Source organism: Arvicanthis niloticus, chromosome 24, assembly GCF_011762505.2.
Source record: "Arvicanthis niloticus isolate mArvNil1 chromosome 24, mArvNil1.pat.X, whole genome shotgun sequence".
Taxonomy (NCBI): domain Eukaryota; kingdom Metazoa; phylum Chordata; class Mammalia; order Rodentia; family Muridae; genus Arvicanthis; species Arvicanthis niloticus.
In genome coordinates, this window is record NC_133432.1 from 20,145,222 (window position 1) to 20,166,117 (window position 20,896).

Sequence of the window (20,896 nt, forward strand, 5' to 3'; positions counted from 1 at the left end):
TTGTTTAATTTAGTGCCAATCTTAAGTAGTGGGGTACACATCTCACACAGACATACAGACAAGAGAGAGATCTCTGGGGAAAAAGTGTGTGAACGCTTTTGTTTCAGGACAGATGCAACTCGGTAGATGCAAATTATTGAAATCACCTGTAATATGTTTCCAAGGGAAATGAACAACTTACTTTCACATCTGTCGCTACTGTGCAAGCAGTCTGAACCCCTAAAAAGTTTGCATTTTGTTCCTTGGGAAACAGGCAGCTGAAACCCAAAGTGTTCACTCAGGACCTACTGCTCAAAGTCGTAAAGCTGGTAAACTAGAGATTTGGACCTACCAGGTACCCGTACTTGGAACCAAATGCTCCCTACCCTGTGATTCTCTGAAGACACTCTCAGCTTTCTCTCTCCCTTCTGTCCATCCTCTCTGGGAGCTATCTAAAGAAGAGGGAGAAGAGGGGGTCCAGAGTAGTTGGAACCTTGTAAAGTCTGAGGTGTAGGCTGCTCAAATGGAAAATCCAAATGTCTGAGCTATAGGCAACTGGTGGGAATTAGCATATTAGAATGTTGACAGATACCTGGATTTCATTATACTGTTTATTTTTTACTGAGGGTTTTTTTTTTCTGTGGGTTTTTGGTTAGTTGGGTTTTGGTTTGGGTTTTTTTTTTTGGTTGGTTGGTTGGTTTGGGGTTTTTTGGGGGGGATGGGGGATGGGGATTTGAGACACAGTAACCCTGGCGTGCTGAAACTCCATCTATATATCAGGCTGTTAAGCCTGCCTTTGCCTCCCTCAAGCTAGGATTAAAGGTGTGTGCCACCACCACCCGGCTTGTTTTTGTTTGTTCTGTTTTGTTTTAAGGCCACAGTGGTGGATGAAATTGTTTTAAGGAGAGAATATGGCTAGTGAAGAAGCTGAGAAGCAAGACCTAGAGTGTGTCAACATTTACAGGCTGATGAATAGAGAAGGAGCCAGGAAGGAAGATGGGGAAAGAGCAGCCAGAACCATTATTATGTGGCAGGCGTCAGAGAGGGAATATTTATCAGACTGGTCAGCCGTGCCTGATCCTGGCTAAAAGGTTAAGTAAGATGACAGGAAAAAAAAAATAGTAATAACAGATTTGCCTACAGAGATGTTGGAGTGACCTTGAAACATGAGCTTCAGAAGGGAATCCGGAGGTCTCTGTAGGGGTCCCAGACTTTTGTATTCTCAACCTGTGGGTCGAGACCCCCTGGGGCAGGGTACCCCCCCCCCCATACCAGCTATTGACATTACAAATCCTAGCAGTAGCCAAATCACAGTTATGAAGTAGCAGTGTAATAATGTTCTGGTTGGGGTCACTGCAGCGTGAGGAACTGTATTAAGGGGTCACAGCATTAAGAAGGTTGAGAACCACTCTGTAGTTCCATCTTACTTAGCTATGGATTGTTTTCTTTTTTTTTTTTTTAAAGATTTATTTATTTTATTTGTATGAGCACACTGTAGTTGTCTTCAGACACACCAGAAGAGGGCGTCGGATCCCATTACGTATGGTTGTGAGCCATCATGTGGTTACTGGGACTTGGACCTCTGGAAGAGCAGTCAGTGCTCTTAATCTCTGAGCCATCTCTCCAGCCCGCTATGGATTGGATTAAGCCCAGAGTTCTCAGGTGGTTACTAAACAGTTGCCTGGAAAGGTCCAAAGGATTTCATTCATGTTTCTCCCATAAAACCTGGTTGCTCTCTTCCCAGTAATGGACCATCTCCCATCATCCAGGCCAGGAATCAGGCCGTCTCCAAGCCTGTGCTGCCACTCTCCCTGCCTTCTTCTAATTTGGTCGTAGGATCTGTCATTTTTGCTTCCCAATGTCTAGGCTCCACCATCTTTGTTCCCGTCACCCTTAACCATCAGCAACACTTGTCTGGATTCCTCTGAAGGCTGTGAACTTGATCCTATCATTGAAGGAAATACATTTTTTTTTTTTAAAAATCTATTCTCTGTTTTTCCTTCAGATCATATAAATCTTTCGCCTTTTACTAAAAAAAAATTCTAAGAGGCCATTTTCCCATTATCAAAATCTCCACTAACCAACCTGTGTTGCCAGGAGACCCCTCAGCAGTTAAGGGCGTGCACCTGAGTTCGTATCCCATAGCACCCATGTCACACACTCATACCCCCCTCCCCCATGCATATACACATAATTCAAAATGGAAATCTTTAAAAAACGTGGGCATAGTCAGTACTTGAAGTGTGGTAAGAGGGTTGTGAGTTGGAGGCTAGCCTGGGCTACATAAAGAGACACCACCACCGCCATCCTCCCCATACAGACCGGATCCTAATCCTTCCCTTCCTCCACCAACATCCCTCTCAAGGGGTTTAGAAGACAATGCAAACATTTAGTAGAGTGTGGATGTAGGTATTTTAGAACAACTGTGTTTCTTTGATGTGATAATGGCATAGTGTACTTATCTTTGTTCTCTGGAGTTAAAGTATTCATTTACTTACTGATGGAGACAAGGTCTCATCCACTGCACTGGCCAGCCTGGAACTCTCATTGTAGACCAGGCTGCCCTTAAACTCAGAGATCTTCCTGAATCTACCTCCTAAGTGCTGCAATTAAAGGTCTGACCACACCACCCGTGGCATATGCCGAAGTGTTAAAGTGGTGTGTGTTTATACAGTTTCCAAATCTATAAGTTTTTTTTCCAAATCTATAAGTTTAAAAAAAAAAACTTACATAACACATTAATTTTTCTTATCTACATGGAGTGTGTAAATTATTTCAACTTCTCTTGAGCTTGAAGCTTTTCTAAACGAGAAATGGGCAACAGGGTCTCCGTAGCAGCTGTGCAGGGGTTAGGTTTACGGGAGTATCGCTTTAATAGGAGACATCTCAGAATTGATCTGCCGCCCTGCCCTGCTCGTGCTTCCTCACTGAAATATTTACTCCTGGCTTTGCCCTTACTAGCTCTTACAATGCTGTGTCTCCTCTAGATATCCAACTGACAGATGTGTCCTCCTCCTCCTATCAGTGGTTCTCAACCTGTGCGTCAAGACCCCTTTGGGTTGCATATCAGATAATTACATTACGATTTATAACAGCAGAATTACTGTTACGAAGTAGCAAGCAGAAATCACTGTATGGTTGGGGGATCACCACAACATGAGGAACTGTATTAAAGTCGCAGCCTTAGGAAGGCTGAGAACCACTGATGTACTTCGTTATCATTAGCTCAAGAGTTACTTCTTCCTGGTACCTCATCTCCAGGCCACCTGAGACCCTGCCTCCTGCATCTTACCACCCGGGCCTCTGTCACAGAGCTATCTCTGGATGCTTGTGATCCTTTTTCCCTAAGTGCCCCTGCTCTCGAGTTGCTTGCCTGCAGACTCAGCTCTTTGGGGTCAGAGCTGGGTTCGTTCTCTGTGTGTCCTCCCACAGCTAGCCCAACCCCTAACACATACCATGATGCAGTTAGCAAATATCTGTGGGTCAAATGGGTGGGTAAGGCCCGCTGTGCTCCTTCTGCCATGGTCTGGATGCTAAATCTATTTCCCTTCCTCAATTTGCTCTCACTAAACCTTAGTGCTGTCTCTCACCTGGTCAGCACTGTTACCGCCTCCCGGTTTGGGGGGAGGAATGTGTTTTGTTAATATTGTTTTTGCTGTAGTTGGGTTTGTGTTTTGTTTTCTTTTGTTTTGAGGCAAGGCTTCACAGTTTAGCTCTGGCTGGCCAGGAATTGATCTGTAGATCAAACTAGCTTCAAACACAGATCAACCAGACTTTAAGCCTAGTTCTGGGGATAGAACCCAGGGTCTCACTCATACTAGCCATTAAGCCACACCACGACCCCCAGGGGTTTCTTTTGAAAGTATTGTTGCCCTCCATCTCTGTATCCCACATCTGACCAGTAGACAGTCCTTTTTCTCATCCACTGAGTAGTTTGTTTCTTTGTTTTTGTTTTACAAAACAAGATTTCTCTGTGTCACCCTGGGCATGGATCTCACTACATAGACCAGGCTGGTCTTGAACTCAAATCACCTGCCTCTGCCTCTCAATTGCTGGGATTAAAGGTGTGAGCCACCTACCCTCGCTGAGTTTTTGGTTTGGGGTTTTAAAGGTTTTGCTGTGTTTTGTTTTTAAGGCTTCCTTCCAAAAAAAAAAGGTCCGACTAGCCATGGCAGGAGACAGTTCACTCCCTGCCCTTGGGGCTGGCTCAGTACTTCCAGGCTGCTTTTCCTGCTTGTTCTGAAAACCTGCCACCATCAGGCCATATCCAGGTGTAACATGCAACAATGTATCGCCCACACAGACCTATTACCTCCAACCCCCTTCTTCCCACTCCGCTGCCTTACTGAAGTGTGCGGGTCATTTCCCAACCCTGTGTCCTTGGACAGTTTGTTCTCTCCACCTAGAATTAGCACCTGCCTTGTCCATCTGGCCTGCTTGGCCTCCAGCTCAGAGCTGCAGATTCTCCACTGGAGTCTCTTGAGTCCAAGCTGGTGATTCATTCCCCTGAACTCTGGTAGTGTGTCTGCTTTTCGATCTGTGGTCATTCTGGCTGTTTTCCCTGGGGAGACTGAACTGTCTTAGCATCTGGTAGAACTTGATATCAGCAGAGCCTAGTACACAATGAGTATTCTCCAGTCCAGTATTTGATAGAAAGTAGGAACTCTCCAAGCTGTGTGTGTCTGTATGTTTACATGTATGTGTCTGTGTGTGTGTGTCTGTATATAGTCTGTGTGTATCTGTGTGTGTCTCTGTATGTGTTTATAGTCATGTATATGTGTGCATGTGTGTATGTCTGTTTTATATATGTGTGTATGTGTCTGTTTTATTGGGTGTGTGTCTGGGTGTGTGTGTGTGTGCATGTTTATATGGGTGTCTATGTATCTGTGTGTATGTATGTGTGTCTGTGTTTGGGTGTGTATCTGTGTGTTTATCTGTATGTGTGTTTATGTGTCTGTCTGTCTATGTGTGTGTCTATTTGTCTGTGTCTGCACGTGTTTGTGTCTGCCAGTAAGAACCCAGGCCTTGCCTGGATCCAGTCACTGTGGCAGCTGTTGGTATAGTTCTCTCCATATTTGGCCTAGACAGTGAGCGACTGGATGACTGTCATCACACACCCTGTCCCCAGATCTGGGCATATCATACCAGCTTTTGTCAGCTGAAACCTGACACTCAAACAAGATTTCAGAGTTTGACCCTCAAAGCCAGGCTCACAGGTTGAGCTGGAGATGACGTCCCTGATTAGTGGAAGCATTTTGAATGTAGTTTGTTCATGGAAACTTCTGAGCCCATTGCTTAGCCTCTCGGAGCCTGATTGTCCTTGCCAGACCTCCCTTGCTGCTGCTTTGAGGCTCTAATGAGATGCCTTAAGGCAAATGACCTCCAGCAGCCCACAGTAAGAAATACCCTTGAGCCTCAAGGAAGGCGAGAAAAGCGTCACTGGGTTTTCCCACTCTATATTTAGTTTGCAAATAATTCTTTCTTAGATTCACAAATATAAAGTATTGAATGCAATAAAAATTAGTCATATTTGCACATGTATAAGGCATGCTTGTCAACTGAAGTAGGCCACAGTGGCACAGATCTGACTGTGAGCACCATGGAGGCAAAGACATCAAGAGTTCAAAGCTAGCCTCAGCTACATAGTGAACTTCAGGTCATCCTGGGCTTCATGAGACCAGATCTAAAAGCAAACAACCAAATACACTGTAAAGTGTCCAATAAATATTGATGGGGAAGAAAATAAATTCATAGTTATTGCTTTGGTTGTAAGTGAAGTTCCTAGTGCATTAAATTTTTTTTAAAATGTTTTCATTGTGCTTGGGTTGGTTATGGTGATGATGGTGGTATTATTGCTGAGACAGTCTCACACTGTGGCCCAGCCTGGTCTGGAACTCACTATGTAGACCAGGCTGGCCACAAACTTGAATCGGTTTCCTGGCTTAGCCCTAGCTAAGCGTTCTTTTCTCAATTGGTCAAAATTTTGTGCTTGTTTGTTTACTTGAGTCAGGGTTTATCTGTGGAGCCCTGGCTGTCCTGGAACTTGCTCCGTAGACCAAGCTGGCCTTGAATACAGAGAGTGCTGGGATTAAAGGTGTGGGCTGTTACAGCCTAACCCATAATTTTTAATACTAACTTCTTATAACTTAAGCACCCACAAAGGAAAAGAAAAAAAATTTACTTATTTAGTTATTTATTTTTTCGTATATAGGTGTTTTGTCTGCATGTATGTCTCTGTACCATGTGTGTGCCTGGTGTCCTTGGAGGCCAGGAGATGGTGTTGGCTTCCCAGAGATAAGTCATAGACAGTTGCAAGCCGCCACATGGGTACAGTGTGTTTTATCATATCCCTCTCCCCACTCGTCCCAGGCCCCGAGGTCAGGACCCACGGTCACATCCTCCTCCCGGCTGCACTGAGTTCAGTTAGTAGTCCCTATATGCACACGGCTGTGGCCCATCCATTAAACCGAGCACCCGGACCCGGCCTGGTGAAGAGAGCTGACGGGGATGGCTCATGGGGAAAACCACTTGTGCTCTTGCAGAGGGCATGGGATTGGTTCCTGGCACCCACGTGGTACTCACAGCCATCCATAACTCTAGTTCCTGGGATCGGCTGCCCTCTTTGAACTCTTTTTGGTGCCAGGCACACACATGGTACCCATGCATGCACTCACGCACATGAGATAAATTTTAATCTTCAAAGAATTAAATAAAAAAAAATTTAAAAGAAAACTGACTCAGCTGGGTGTAGCCGTTAATGCCAGCACTCAGGAGGCAGAAGCAGGTGGATCTCTGAGTGAGTTCCATGACAGCCAGGGCTACCAGAGAAATTCTATCTCCAAAAACAAACAACAACAACAACAAAAAACACTGACTCTTCCTTCTCTAGCAGGCTTTGGTTACCAGTAGTTCCTTGGGCACTAGGTGAGGTTTCATGAGCCCCTGTATTTGCATGGCTGCATGCATGCATGTGTGCTCACATACAGCACCCAGAACAGGGCATCCAGTGCCCTCTTCCATCACGTTTGCTCTCAGGCAGAGTCCCTTCCTGAACACGGGGTTTGTATCTGACCTAGGCTGGAAGCCAGCAAGCCCCAGCTGGTCTGTCTCCACTTCTCCCTGAGCTGGTAGGCATATTTAGGGAATGCCCAGCTTGTGACTCGGATTCTGGGATCCAAACTCCAGTCCTCATGATGACAGAGCAAGTCCCTTAACCCCTGAAGCATCGTCTCTCTCTAGCCCCATCACTCACAGGTTTACCAGTTGCTACATCAAACATCCAAACGTGTCAAACATCCAAACGTGTTATGTTCCAAGCTGGTTATGATGGTATACACCTGTAATCTTAGTACTTCAGATGCTGAGGCGGGGGATTGAGAGCTTGAGGCCAGCCCGGGGTGCACAGTAAGACCCTGTCTTTATAGTCTAAAGATAGGCTCAGGCTATGTTACTCAGGCTGGCCTGAAACTTGCTGTGTAGACTAGGGGTGGGTGCTTCAAACTTGGTAATCCTCCTGTCTCAGCCTCACAAGTGCTAGAATACTTGGTGTGTACCATGATGCCTGGCCAAAACTATTAATTTGTGTGGGAACAAGAAGCTGTATGGGCAGGTCTGCGACCTGCTATTTTCAAAGGCAGGCCCCTGTTAATCATGGGGCCAGGAGACCAGGCAAGCAAGCGCTAGGTACCACTGATCTTTACCTGGTACTGGGCATGAAGCACAAGGCATTGTGGCAAAGTCTAACATAACTACCACAAAGTCTCCCTACAACTGGACCTTGACCAGGTGGCCAGGAGTTAAGACGAGGTTACCTCCCACCATTTCCATAGCCTGGAATAAGTCTGTGAAAACCAGTACCAGAACTGGGATGGATGATAGAGGTAACACTTTGGAAAGCATCTAGAGAGGGCATTCTGGTTTGGTTTGGTTTTCTGAGACAGCTTCTCTGTGTAGCCATGGCTGTTCTGGAACTAGCTCTGTAGACTAGGCTGGCCTCGAACTCACAGAAATTCGCTTGCCTCTGCCTCCTGAGAGTTGGGAATTAAAGATGTACTGCCGCCATCTGGCAAGACAGTTCAGTGTTTGAAAGGATAAACAAAGGCTGTGGGAAGAGCTAGCTGGTGCTAAACAGGCCAGTCTACTTGAGCAGAGGCAGAGGCCAGAAAGATGGATTCTGTGCGCTGTGTACAGTTCACAGGGGAACCAGCAGGGAAGTGATGATCATTAAGCTACCGGCGCCAGAGGTCCCATCCAAGATCGCTTTCACTGCGTGTCCTGCATAAGGGTGAATGAGAGGCGAAGGCTCAGGGGAGGGACTGAAAGAACCCTTTAGGGGTACACTGATAAAAGCACATTCAGAGCAGACGGGTGGATCCGCAGAAGACGGTGGCAGACTACCGCAGATTTCCCGAAGGAGGAGGGGGAACATTCCTGTCGGCTTCTGGTGTGAGCATAGGCTTGGTGCCGTCCAGATTCGATTACTCCCATCACCTAAAGCACAGAGTTCTCGCCCCACCCTCCTCGCCGACGTGGCTGTCTCTGTCCTGCTCTCAGTGCAGCAGCCAGCCATTGGAACAGGCGCTTCATCTGAGCAGCTCCAAGACTCCTGCCGACCAGCTGTCTTCCCAGCCACGGCCTCCTTCCGGTCTGAATAATCCATTGTACTCTGAAGAGTAGGGGAAACAAGTGCTCAGATTACTTCAGACACATGAGACTTGTACTTAACCAAATAAACAAGACTTTAGAAAAAATGCTTTTAAAAAAATTAATATATGTGAGTGCTTTGCCTGCATGTATGCTTGTGTACCACCTGCATGCCCGGTGCCCATGACGGAAAGCCGAAAGAGGGCCTCGGGGTCCCTGAAGCTGGGGTTACAGAAGGCTATAAGCTGCCATGTGGGTGCTAGAAATTGCTGGACCCTGGAAGAGCAGCCAGTGCTCTTAACTGCTGAGCCAAAAAGAACTAACCTGTGTTTAAGACACTTAAAGCCAGACACAATAGTACATACCATTAATCCTAGCAGTCAAGAGTCAGGCTGGTGGGTCTGAGTTCAAAGGCAGCCTGCACAGCAAGTTCCAGGCCCCACCCAGGACAACATAGTGAGACCGTTGTCTCATATAACAACAAAACCAAGTTGGACATAGTGATACACACCTGTACTGGAGGATACACTCCTGTTGTGAATTGCCACAAATATGAAGCCAGCCTGGTCTATATAAGGAAGTCCAGGCTAGCCAAAGATGTATAAGGCTGTCTTTAAAAAAAAAAAAAGTTGCATGAATTAAAAATTTAATTTTTATTGAAATAAAATGTGCTATCATTCATTTAGAGACTCTTCAGAAGTTTATTTTTTTGTATTCAAAGAGTGGATTTAAAAAAAAAACAAGCACTGTATGACTTCAAAGGGAAAAAAAAATCTCTGTGTAGCCCAGGCTAGCCTCATGCTTCCCGTTTCCCAGCCTTAGCCTCTGGACAGTTGAGATAACTAAGATTTGATGTTTACCATTTTTAGTGATATTACTGTGTGTAGGTATGTACATGTGAGCACAGTGCCCACAGAGGCCAGAGCTGTTAGATCCCCTGGAGCTGCCTGGTGTGGATGCTGGGAATCGAACTCAGGTCCTCTGGGAAAGAGTACATGTTCTTAACCGTGGAGCTGTACCTGCAGACCTCAGAAACAACTTTTTAAGCCTTTTTCTATGTATCAGATGCTATTCTTAGGTCTTTAGGTGTGTTATCTGGAAGCATGCACAGGTTTGCACTCAAAACTGTACAAGAATGGGGCCAGCGAAGTGGCTCAATGGGTAAAAGCATTTGCCACACAGTTCTGATTGACTTGAGTTTAATCCTCAAAACTCACCTAAAAGAGGCAGCTGTATGCCGGGCAGTGGTGGTGCATTCCTCTAATCCCAGCACTTGGGAGGCAGAGGCAGTTGGATCTCTGTGATTTCGAGGCCAGCCTGGTCTACAAAGTTGTACACCTCTATAATCCCAGAGGGCCTATATTGAGAGGAGGTGAAGACAGGAGAATTGCCCAGAAATTTGAGGACCAGTTAGCTTGGAGTAAAATGCAGCAAATCAGAAACAAGAGAGATCCTTGTCAACAAGCTGAAAAGAAAGGACTCCCAACAGCCGTTCTGACCTCCACAAGTGTCCTGTGGCACTCGAATGTGTGTGCGCACACACGCGCGCGCACACACACACACACACACACCCCTACACTCAAGACACCAACACAGAATAAGAAATAACAAATTTTGAAGTACAGTACAAGCTGGGCAGTGGTGGCACATACCTTTAATCCCAGTACTTGGGAGGCAGAGGCAGGCGGATTTCTGAGTTCGAGGCCAGCCTGGTCTACAGAGTGAATTCTAAGACAGCCAGGGCTACACAGAGAAACCCTATCTTGAAAAAATATATATATATATACTGGGGCTGGAGAGATGGCTCAGCAGTTAAGAACACTGACTGCTCTTCCAGAGGTCCTGAGTTCAATTCTCAGCAACCACAGGTCCGATGCCCTCTTCTGGTGTGTCTGAAGATTCAGGCTGACGAGACGGCCCAGAGGGTAAAGTAGCTCACCACCACGCCTGACAGCCTGAGTTTGACCCTCAGGACCTCCGTAGTGGAAGAAGAGAGCTGACCTCCTCTTACTTGTGTCCACACAAACAAATAAATGTGATAATAAAATCGATAAAGCACAAAAGGGAGGAAGAGTCGATGCAGAATTATGTGGGACTATAATTATATTATAGACTCCTGATGAAAAGTGACATTAGCCCAAAACGAAGGAGCTTTGACACATGGTAAAGCAAAATGGTAGCCCACTCTTCTGGTTTTGGTTTTTAAGACCAGATTTGTCCTGTGTCCCTCTGGCTGTCCTGGAACTCACTCTATAGACCAGGCTGGCCTTGAACTCACAGATCTGTCTGCCTCTGCCTCCCAAGTGCTGGGATTAAAGGCCTGAGAGGTCACACCCAGCATGGCTCAGCATGTTCCCTTGTTGGTCTTGTTGGCCAGTCCCACTGGCCTGTTTGATGTATCCCAAACCAGCAAGAGACTTGTCTCAAACAAACAAACCAGACTGGGCCAGGCGATGCATGCCTTTAGTTCCAGCATTTGGGAAGCAGAGGGAGGAGGATCTCTACGAGTTCAAGGTCAGTCTGGTTTGTATAGAGTTCCAGGCCAGCCAAGGCTACACAATGAGACCATGTCTCAAAAAAAAAAAAAATTTTTTTTTTAAGCAGACTGGGGCTGTTGGTCTGACCACTTGTCTATTTGTAAGGCCCTAAATTCAGTCTCCAGTACTGAAAAGGGGGCAGGAGGGAATAGAACCTGAGAATGACACCCAAGATTGTCGTCTGACTTCCACATGTGAATATGGATGAGTAACCATACAAACACATATACATACAAATACATACGCATGCGTATAAAATATATATTCACACATTTATCGCAAAGTCTAGATTCTAAAATGAAATGGGAAAGATATTATTTCCCACCCATTCCCACATGGCAGATTTTGTGTATACAGTACCATATTGAGTCTGTATTTCCCACTGAATTTATCTCAGAGATTCCAGTCGGCCCAGCACGTTAGAACGTCATCAGTGCGTGTAGCATTGTCTCTTCTTAAAATTATGTTTTACATTTCTTTCGGGTTTTGCCATTCGGTCTCTTGTAGCCCAGATTGTCCTTGAACTTGATAGACCCCAGGGCTACCCTCCTCCTATTCCTGTGGACCCTGCCTCTGCCTCCCAAGTGCTGTAATTACAGGTGTGCTACACGATACCCAGCTTCAGAACTACCTTAATTTTTTCATGTATATGAGTGGTCAGGGGTCAGCCCTTGGGAGTCGGTTCTCTGCTGCCACCTGGTAGGACCTGTGAATTGACCTCAGGTCACCAGGCCTGGGGCTGGCACCTCTGCCTGCTGAGCCACAGGCCCCAGAACCATTTTCTAACCAGGTTTTTTTTTTTTTTTTTGGTTGTGTACAAAGTGAGTTTCATTTTTCATTTATTTTGTTCTAATGATGGGTTTCCCGTACTTATCCTTGTGTCTTGCTCATCTGGCCCCTTCCCCCCCCCCCCCCCGCGCCCTCCCCGCCCCAGGGGTAGGGGTTTATGCTTCCGGGAGTGTGACAGTACCTGAGAACGTGAGGGTGTCCACACTTGTGAAGAGATTCAGAGCACTGTTTTTAATCTTTCCTAGGAGAGTAACGTCCTCAAGTCACCGAGCTCGGGAAGACAGCTGGCTAAAGTCCTTATTTGTCAGAAAGGTCGATCCGAGAAAAGATGCCCACTCCAACCTCCTAGCCAAAAAGGAGACGAGCAGTCTGTACAAGTTACAGTGTGAGTAGCAGCCCCACCGTCCTCATGGCTGGATCCATCCGTCTGTCTGTCTGCCCATCTGTCTGTCCATCCGTCCATCGGTCCATTAAGCTTATCATTGCGTTTTCTTTCGTTTCAGTTCACAATGTTAAGCCGGAATGCCTAGACGCATACAACAAAATTTGGTGTGTATCTCAAACTAGCATTTCCTGGGGGGAAGGGGTGCATGGGAATGACTTTCATATGTGTTGGCTCTGCTGACACGCAATAGCACAGGAGAGATCTTTGATCCCCTAAAGCTGAGTTTTCGAAGGTTAGCCTGGGGAGGGGGGTGGCTGTCAGTGGCACTTGGGGGGGGCACTGCCAGTGGCAACTTGGCTTTAAGCAGTTACAACTCACTCATCAGGACCCTGGAAGTCTGTCTGATCTGTCTGTGACTTGAGTCTGTTCAGGCCTTCCTGGCTGTTTGTGCGTGAAGAACGTCCCTCCCTGGCCAACTTGGCTTGTTAGCAATTACAAGTATTAGACGTAAACCCACCACCCTGAAGGCCTGTGTGAGGACCTGGGATGGCCTTGGTAAGAAGGCCTGTAATGCCAGCTCAGAAAGGTAAAGACAGAAGGACAGGAGTTCAGACCCATTCTCAATCTCACAGTGAATTCCCAGCTCGGACTGTAGTGTGAAGTTCTTTCTAAAACTCGGAAAAAATCAGCCAGATGTGATGGTGTGCACACTTTTAATGCCAGCACTTGGGAGGCAGAGGTAGGGAGAGCTCTGTGAGTTCCAGGCCAGCCAGGGCCACATAGTGACACCCTGTGTGACTAATTTTTTTTTCCAATAAATTAAAGGTGCTAGAGGGATGGCTCTGTGGTTAGGAGTGCTTGCCGGTCTTGCAGAGGATCCGGGTTCAGTTCCCAGTACCCACATGATGGACAATAGCTGTCTTTCGTTTCCTTTTCTATTGCTGTGCTATGATCACCAACTGGGGACCCAGCATTCAAATACATGAGCCTATGGGGTCCATGCTCATTTAAAACTCCACCAATTCCAAGGGATCCAGCGCCCTCTTCTGGCCTCCACAGGCACTGCATGCACATGGTGCACACACATACATGCAGGTAAAACTGCACACACACAGGTAAAATAAAAATAAACCTTGGCCACATGTGGTGGCACATGGCTTTCTTCCCAGCACTGGGAGATAGAGTCATGCACATCTCTTAAGTTCAAGGCCGGCCTGCTCTAAAGAGAAAGTACTGGGATAGCCAGGGATAGAGAAATCCCGTTTCAAACGTAATAGTGAACTTTTAGAGTAAATAAATATGACCAAAACCAAAGGTGTTTATCTCTTAGTTTTTAACCTCACAAAATGACATAATCCCTGTGCCATGCCTCCCTGGGTCATCTCTCTTGTCCTGTTTGTGTCCTGCCTTAGATTCCTGGCTGTGTGTCTTCCATGTCATTAATGAGTTTACTCTCACTTCAGACTCCACACCCCAAATCACCAGCTCTCCTCCTGTCCCTGCCATGTTACAGTTAACCCTTTCCTGGGTTCTTGGAGATGAGTGGCTGAGGGCTGGCATTCTTCATGTGCCTTGTATCAGGGTGTGCTGTAGTCTCTCTCCTCCCCGACTCGCTCTCAGCCTACCCAAGCCCTGTCCCCAAGTCAACTTCATTTCTGCCTGCCCCCCCTGGGCTGGAACGACAGGCCCCTTATTGCCTGGTGACCATTACCACAGTGTTTGTCAGCCTGGTCTGTAGCCAGACTTCTGGCTGATTTGTAGGTTCTTTTTCTTCCACCTTTTGCACTCATTCAACCCCCTAACACTAGAGAGGCGAGAAGAAAGGGCAGAGGGGAGGGGACAGTGCTGTCATAGAGAGGGGAGAAGGGCAGAGGGGAGGGGACAGTGCTGTCATTAGGGAAGGAGGGAGGGCAATGTTATCATTAAGCTATTTCCTGCTGATTAGGGGCATCAAGTTCTTTTGGGGAAAGTTTGATCTTTGCTGTCAAAAAATCTAATTTTTTCTTCTTATTTCTTCTTTTAACACAATTACTTAACAAACAGGAACCAACAGTAACAGCAAACAACCAACAACACACCCCACCTCTGGGGGGCCTACCATTTATACACCCTCTGGAAAGTCCTCAGAATTCCAAACATCACACAAGTGCAGAAACTATCTGCCACTGGCAAAATCACACCCCTGCTAGAGCCCGAGGCAAATCATGGTCAGCTGCTGTGGACAATCCGAAGCAGCCCCACATCCCACACCTGGGATTAAAACAAAAACATATTCTCATAATATCTCTGTGCTTTTCAAAGAAACCAAAATCTCACTACCTCGATCTGCTTGAGTTCTGTTTTCTTTCCACACTCTGGTTTATTTTTGTTTGTTTGTTAGTTTCTATAAAACTTGGAGCAGCGCCTGTACCCAGAACCTAACTGCCACCTTTAGAGGACCCTGTTAGGAGATTCTACCCACCCACCCATCCAGTTCTTAGTACAAGTACTGCCTGCCTCACAGCCCCTGCCTAGATAAGGCCAGGCTTGTCAGAGCAAGTGTGGGGCCCTGCACAAAGAACCAGCTGATTCCATATCTGAGTCAGTGTAGCTGAGCCGCCTAGGGCGCACTGTCAGAGCCCCACCCCGCCCCCCACTGCACAGTCGTTTACTTACTTCCTGCTTACCTCAGGGCAAGCACACAAATACACAAAGCCCTCATCCTCAGTTGGTCCTCTCCCACCCCAGATTTGCGTTGTTTCTAAGCACTCCTGGGTTATATATCAGGCACATTTAATTGCAGATGTTAAGTTAAAAAAAAATCAATGGGGCTGGAGAGATGGCTCAGTGGTTAAGAGCACTGACTGTTTGTTCTCCTAGAGGTCCTAAGTTCAATTCCCATCAGCCACATAGTGGCTCACAACTACCCTGTAATAGGATTTGATGCCCTCTTCTGGTGTGTCTGAAGACAGCTACAGTGTACTCATACACATAAAATAAATCTTAAAAAAAAAAAAAAAAAATGTACTCACCTATTATGAAATACACATGAGCTATCTGTGGTGGCACACGCCTGTGAGTCCAGAATTCCAGGGTCTGAGGCAGGGTCATGAGTTCAAGGCCAGCCAGGAGTATGTAGTAATAAGACCTTTCTCAAAAGCAACAACGAAGTTTAGTGGATGTGACCACACATGACTGTAGTCCAGACATTGGCACAAAGGAGGGTAGGGGCAGGGGCAGGAGGATCATTGCAAGTTAGAAGCCTGTGTGGTTTACATAGCAAGTTCCAGGATGACCAGGGCTACACAGCAAAATCCCGTGTCCAAAAAAACCAAAACACTGAAAACCGTATACCACTTGTCACCAGCCCACTGTAATCACAATGTGCTGTCAGCAGACACACGGATCAAGTATCATTTCTTTTTTCTTTTGGTTTTTGGAGACAGGATCTAGTGTTAATGTTCTGTATAGCCAGGCATAGTGGGAAGATTTTGTGGAGTCAAGCTCGGATGTGACACCTATTAAAAGTCACATGTGGCCATGACTTGGTGCTCAGGCACCAGTCCCATTCCTGGTGGTCCTGAATTGGTTGGTGTGTCCTTTGTGAGACCGCTGAGATCCCCGAGCTGGCTGAGGCCCGCTGTTGTTCCACGTGTATGGTTCATTTTGATTCAGCCACTGTTAGGTCACACTGGGGACCATGGGGACTACGACAACCAGCTGGCTCCACACCACTGTATCTGGAGGTTTCCCCCTAAGCCCTGCTCTCAATGCCTTGCTCTGCTGAGCTGCCTATGCTCCCCCTCTGTCTTGGATGCTTCTCCCAACACTGATTTCTTCCAGGGCCTTGTGTGTAATTCCTGACTTCCATTCTTTATGGCAAGCAGCAGAACTTAACTTTTGCAAACATCACATTCCTAAATAGCTTTTTTTCTTTCTCCTAGAATAGCAAACAGTAGAGCCGTAGCTCCTGGATCCTGGGACCTTTGGTCCCTTGTAAACACCTCTGTCAGCATGCAGGAGTTGCTTGTAACTCTTGCAGATAGCCTGGGGTTAGAACCTTACCTGCTGATAAGTTGGGGGCTGACAGAGAGCAGAATCTGCTCACATCTGCTGTGGAGGGCTGGAGAGATAGCTCAGTGGCTTCGACCCATTGCTCTTCCCAGAAGGCTCGAATTCAAGTCCCAGAGCCCACACGATGGCTCACAACCATTCATAGCTCTAGTTCCATGAGCTCTGAGGCTCTCTTCTGGCCTCTGTGGGCACCAGACACACATGTGGTCCACAGATATACATGCAGATAAAACGCTCAGATCTAAAACACAAAACAAACACGTATGCTGTGGAGACAGTTGGCAGAACACACAGTCAGTGGTTTGCAGTCCAGATGATGCACACAGTCAGTAGTTTGCAGTCCTGATGCTGCTCCTGTGTTGTCTTCAGGGCAAAATCTCTCCCCTGTTTAATCGGCGTTGCTGTCTCTTCTCTTTAAGTCAAGAAGTGTTACCAAAGATCCATGAGGACAAGCAGTACCCTTGTACCTTGGTGGGGACGTGGAACACATGGTACGGCGAGCAGGATCAAGCCGGTAGGAAGCAGAAGTCTTTGGGATAGATGCCTTTCTTCCTGCAGCTTTGCCCTCATTTGCACTGTCTGGTCATTGAATGCTTGTTTTGGCAATCCTTCTCAAGTCACTCTGCTTTCATGGATCAAATGACTGGTTTCTTCAGTCACTGACTGTAACATGACTTTTAAAAAAATGCTCGAATATGTTATGGAAACATAATATAACTCAGTGGTGGATACAAGGCACACTACAATGTTGTACTGTGTTCATGTGATGGATACAAGGTGCAGTACAATGCTGTACCGTGTCATGTGGTGTATATGTGATGGACTCCAATGTTGTTCTGTGTTCACATGGCGTGCACCTATATTGTCAAGATAAGAGTACCATGACACTAAATATCTACTGTCCTTTAAAATCCATTTCAGTCCACCTCTGGAGGTATGAAGGAGGCTATCCAGCCCTCACGGAGGTCATGAATAAACTCAAAGAAAACCAGGTAACGATTTTTTAAAAATATACATGTTTGTGTGTGTGTGTGTGTGCGTGTGTGTGTGTGTGTATGTGTGTGCCTGCAGTCTAATGATATGTAGTATATTCACACAGAACTTCATGACAGCACTGTTATCAGCTTGCTTTTTTTTTTTTTTTTTTTTTTTTTTTTTTGGTTTTTTGAGACAGGATTTCTCTGTGTAGCCCTGGCTGCCCTGGAACTCACTCTGTAGACCAGGCTGGCCCCAAGTGCTGGGATTAAAGGCATGCGCCACCACTGCCTGGCCGTATCAGCTTTTGTTATGAAACCAGTCAGCCTTCATAGTAGACATTTCATTGTATGAACTCTTAAAGTTGTATGTAAGCATGAAACTGCCAGTTTTCATACCATCAAAACCACAGTCCCTCCATGACCCCACACTGCAACTGATGGCACAGTGCTTTAACACTGGCTAAGCTGCATATGGTTATATGTATATGATATGTATGTGGTTATATGTATATGATATATATGGTTGTGAGCTGATATGTATATGGTTACATGTATATAATATATGTGTATGGTTATATGTATATGATGTGATATGCATATGGTTATAGGTATATGATATGTATATGGCTGTGAGCTGATATGATATGTATATGGTTATATGTATATGATATGATATGTATATGTGTCTAGACACAGCCCTCAGCAGCAGCTCAGCCACGTACTTACTGGTTGTTCTCTTTTTAAGTTTTGTTTGTTTGTTTGCTTGCTTGCTTGCTTGAGACCGTCTCATATAGCCCAGGCTAGCCTCAAATTCCTTATGTACCCAGAGATGGCCTTGAACTCCTGATTCTCCTGCCTCCCAAATGTTGGGAGCATAAGGGCCCCCGCTCCTGCAGCTGGCTTATGTGGTGCTGGGAATCAGTCCCTGGCTGGTGACTTAAAGGACTTGTTCTTGTTGAAGACCAAGGGTGGTTCCCACACTGACATATCAGCTCACTACCATATACATATCATATACATATAACCATATACATATTATAACATATCAGCTCACAGCCATATACATATCATATACCTATAACCATATGCATATCACATCATATACATATAACCATACACATATATCATATACATGTAACCATATACATATCATAACATCAGCTCACAACCATATATATATTATATACATATAACCATATGCATATCATATCATATACATATAACCATATACATATCATATACATGTAACCATATGCATATCATATCAGCTCATGACCATATATATCATATACATATAACCATATGCATGTCATATCATATACATATAACCATATATATAGCATATACATGTAATCATATGTATATCATAACATATCAGCTCACAACTCCAGTTCAGGAGATCTTATGCTGTCTTCTGGGTGCCAGGCATATGCATGGTGCATATACACGCAGGCAGGCAGAACATTCATACACAGGAAGCAAAATAAGTAAATCTTTAAAAACAAGCAAAAGACCTGGTATACATTAGGAAGTTAATTCATTAGTTAGGAATTTCAGTGCAATCGATTAAAAAGTAAGATGGAAGCTGGGCATGGTGGCTGGCACACACCCTGGAGGCCAGCCTGGTCTACAGAGAGTTCCAGGATAGCCAGGGCTACCCAGAGAAACCATCTCTGAAAACAAACAAAAAACCTAAGAAGGTCTTATTCATAACTATATCCTTTGCGGTGTAGGTGCTATTAAAGTATATCTTTATGTAAGTATCTGAAGATTTCATAAGCATTTTTTTTCACCCAAAGGAATTTGTAAATTTCCGTAAGGCCAGAAGCGACATGCTTCTCTCCAGGAGGAATCAGCTGCTGTTGGAGTTCAGTTTCTGGAATGAGCCAGTGCCGAGATCAGGCCCCAATATATACGAACTCAGGTCCTACCAACTCCGAGTAAGTAGCCCAGGCTGGCCTCCAACTTGAGGCTCCTTTGCGGTAGTCTCCACACCACATCCACCTTACATTTTGATTTAACTTGTTCCTGGCTCCCCACACCCCTACACCCCCCACCCCCACCCCACACTCTACACCCCACCCCCAACCATGTCTAATCTTTTGTTTTGTTTTGTTTTGTTTTGTTTCGAGACAGGGTTTCTCTGTGTAGCCCTGGCTGTCCTGGAACTCACTCTGTAGACCAGGCTGGCCTCGAACTCAGAAATCCACCTGCCTTTGCCTCCCAAGTGCTGGGATTAAAGGGGTGCGCCACCACCCGGCCATGTCCAATATTTTTTGTTTTACTTTTTTACTTTTTTTTCCTCTTTCCCATCTCTTCTAGTAAGTTTTTTATATTCAAATTATTATGTATAAGTCTATTAGTTGATGTTTTTCCAAATAACTTTTTTTTAAGGTAGACCTCAAACTGTATGTAGCCAGGGATAGCCCTGAATTCTTTTTTTTTTTTTTTTTACTTATTCACTTTACATTCCTCTCATCACCCCCTCCCATAATCTTTCCCCATTCCCCCCCCCTTCTCTTCTGAGGGGGTGGGGCCCCTGGGTATCCTCCCACCCTGGCACTTCAAGTCTCTGTGATAGCCCTGAACTCTTGATCCTCCTACTTGTCCGAACCCTGAGATCAAAGTTGCGCCCTGCCATACCCGGTATACACAGGCAAACACTATTAACTTCATTATATCCCCACCCCCACAGAACGTTTTGTTTTCAAGAAGAAAGGCATCAAGTACAGAGCCAGGCACAATAGAGAGCAACGGCCCCTGTCGAACTAGAATGTCAATAAACAGAGTGTTGGCACAGCTGGGACAAAAAGGCAGGCAAATCTCTCTGAGTTCAAAGCCACCCTGGTCTATATAGCAAGTTCCAGGCCAGCCATGGCTACATAGAGAAACCCTGTCTCAAAACAACAACAACAACAAAAATAATTGAATTAAAAACTTTAAAATGAGGCTGGAAAGATGGCTCAGTGGTTAAGAGCACTGATTGCTCTTCCAGAGGTTCTGAGTTCAATGCCCAGCAACCACATGGTGGCTCACAACCATCTGGAATGGGATCCAACACCCTCTTCTGGTGTGTCTGAAGACAGCAATGGTGAATACATAAAATAAAAAAATTTTAAAAAAATTAAAAAGCTTGTAATAAAAACTTTAAAATGAGTGACCTAGATAAAGCGTCATTTTTCTGGTAGCCTCTAATTGTACTTACAGTAGAAACCATTGTTAATTGTATCCATTGGCCACCTTCTCCGTGTGCACACTGTTTGTCCTTCCCAGCCTCCAGCGGCAACAGCTAAAAGGTGGCCTAATGATGACCTTTGTACTGGGGAAGACAGAGAGAGGTCCTTCAGAGCACCACAGAAGGACTAACAGTGCTTTAATCACCAGTGTGGATGACTTACCCTTACATTATACGAAGGTTGTCTGTTGATGTGACACCATAAAATATTAAGTCAGGCACAGGGACACAGCAGGTAGTCACGGTTTTGTTCCTGTTCTGTTTTTTCATACAACTAACCAAACTCTAAATTCCCTTT

The 20,896-nt window shown here is 45.6% G+C and overlaps 1 protein-coding gene across 2 annotated transcripts in view; it reads left to right on the forward strand.

Annotated features, from left to right (window-relative positions):
• The window catches only part of Nipsnap2 (nipsnap homolog 2), a 33,192-nt gene that overhangs the window by 1,601 nt on the left and 10,695 nt on the right, over window positions 1-20,896 (forward strand). For both annotated transcript variants that reach the window (XR_013107073.1, XM_076923015.1), the window contains exons 2-6: window positions 12,194-12,333; window positions 12,452-12,497; window positions 16,806-16,900; window positions 17,308-17,378; window positions 19,163-19,303. Coding sequence is in view for 1 of the 2 variants with exons in the window: in XM_076923015.1 (XP_076779130.1) it covers window positions 12,194-12,333; window positions 12,452-12,497; window positions 16,806-16,900; window positions 17,308-17,378; window positions 19,163-19,303 (493 nt within the window). In the remaining variant the exon portion in view is untranslated. The remainder of the gene's footprint in view (window positions 1-12,193; window positions 12,334-12,451; window positions 12,498-16,805; window positions 16,901-17,307; window positions 17,379-19,162; window positions 19,304-20,896) is intronic.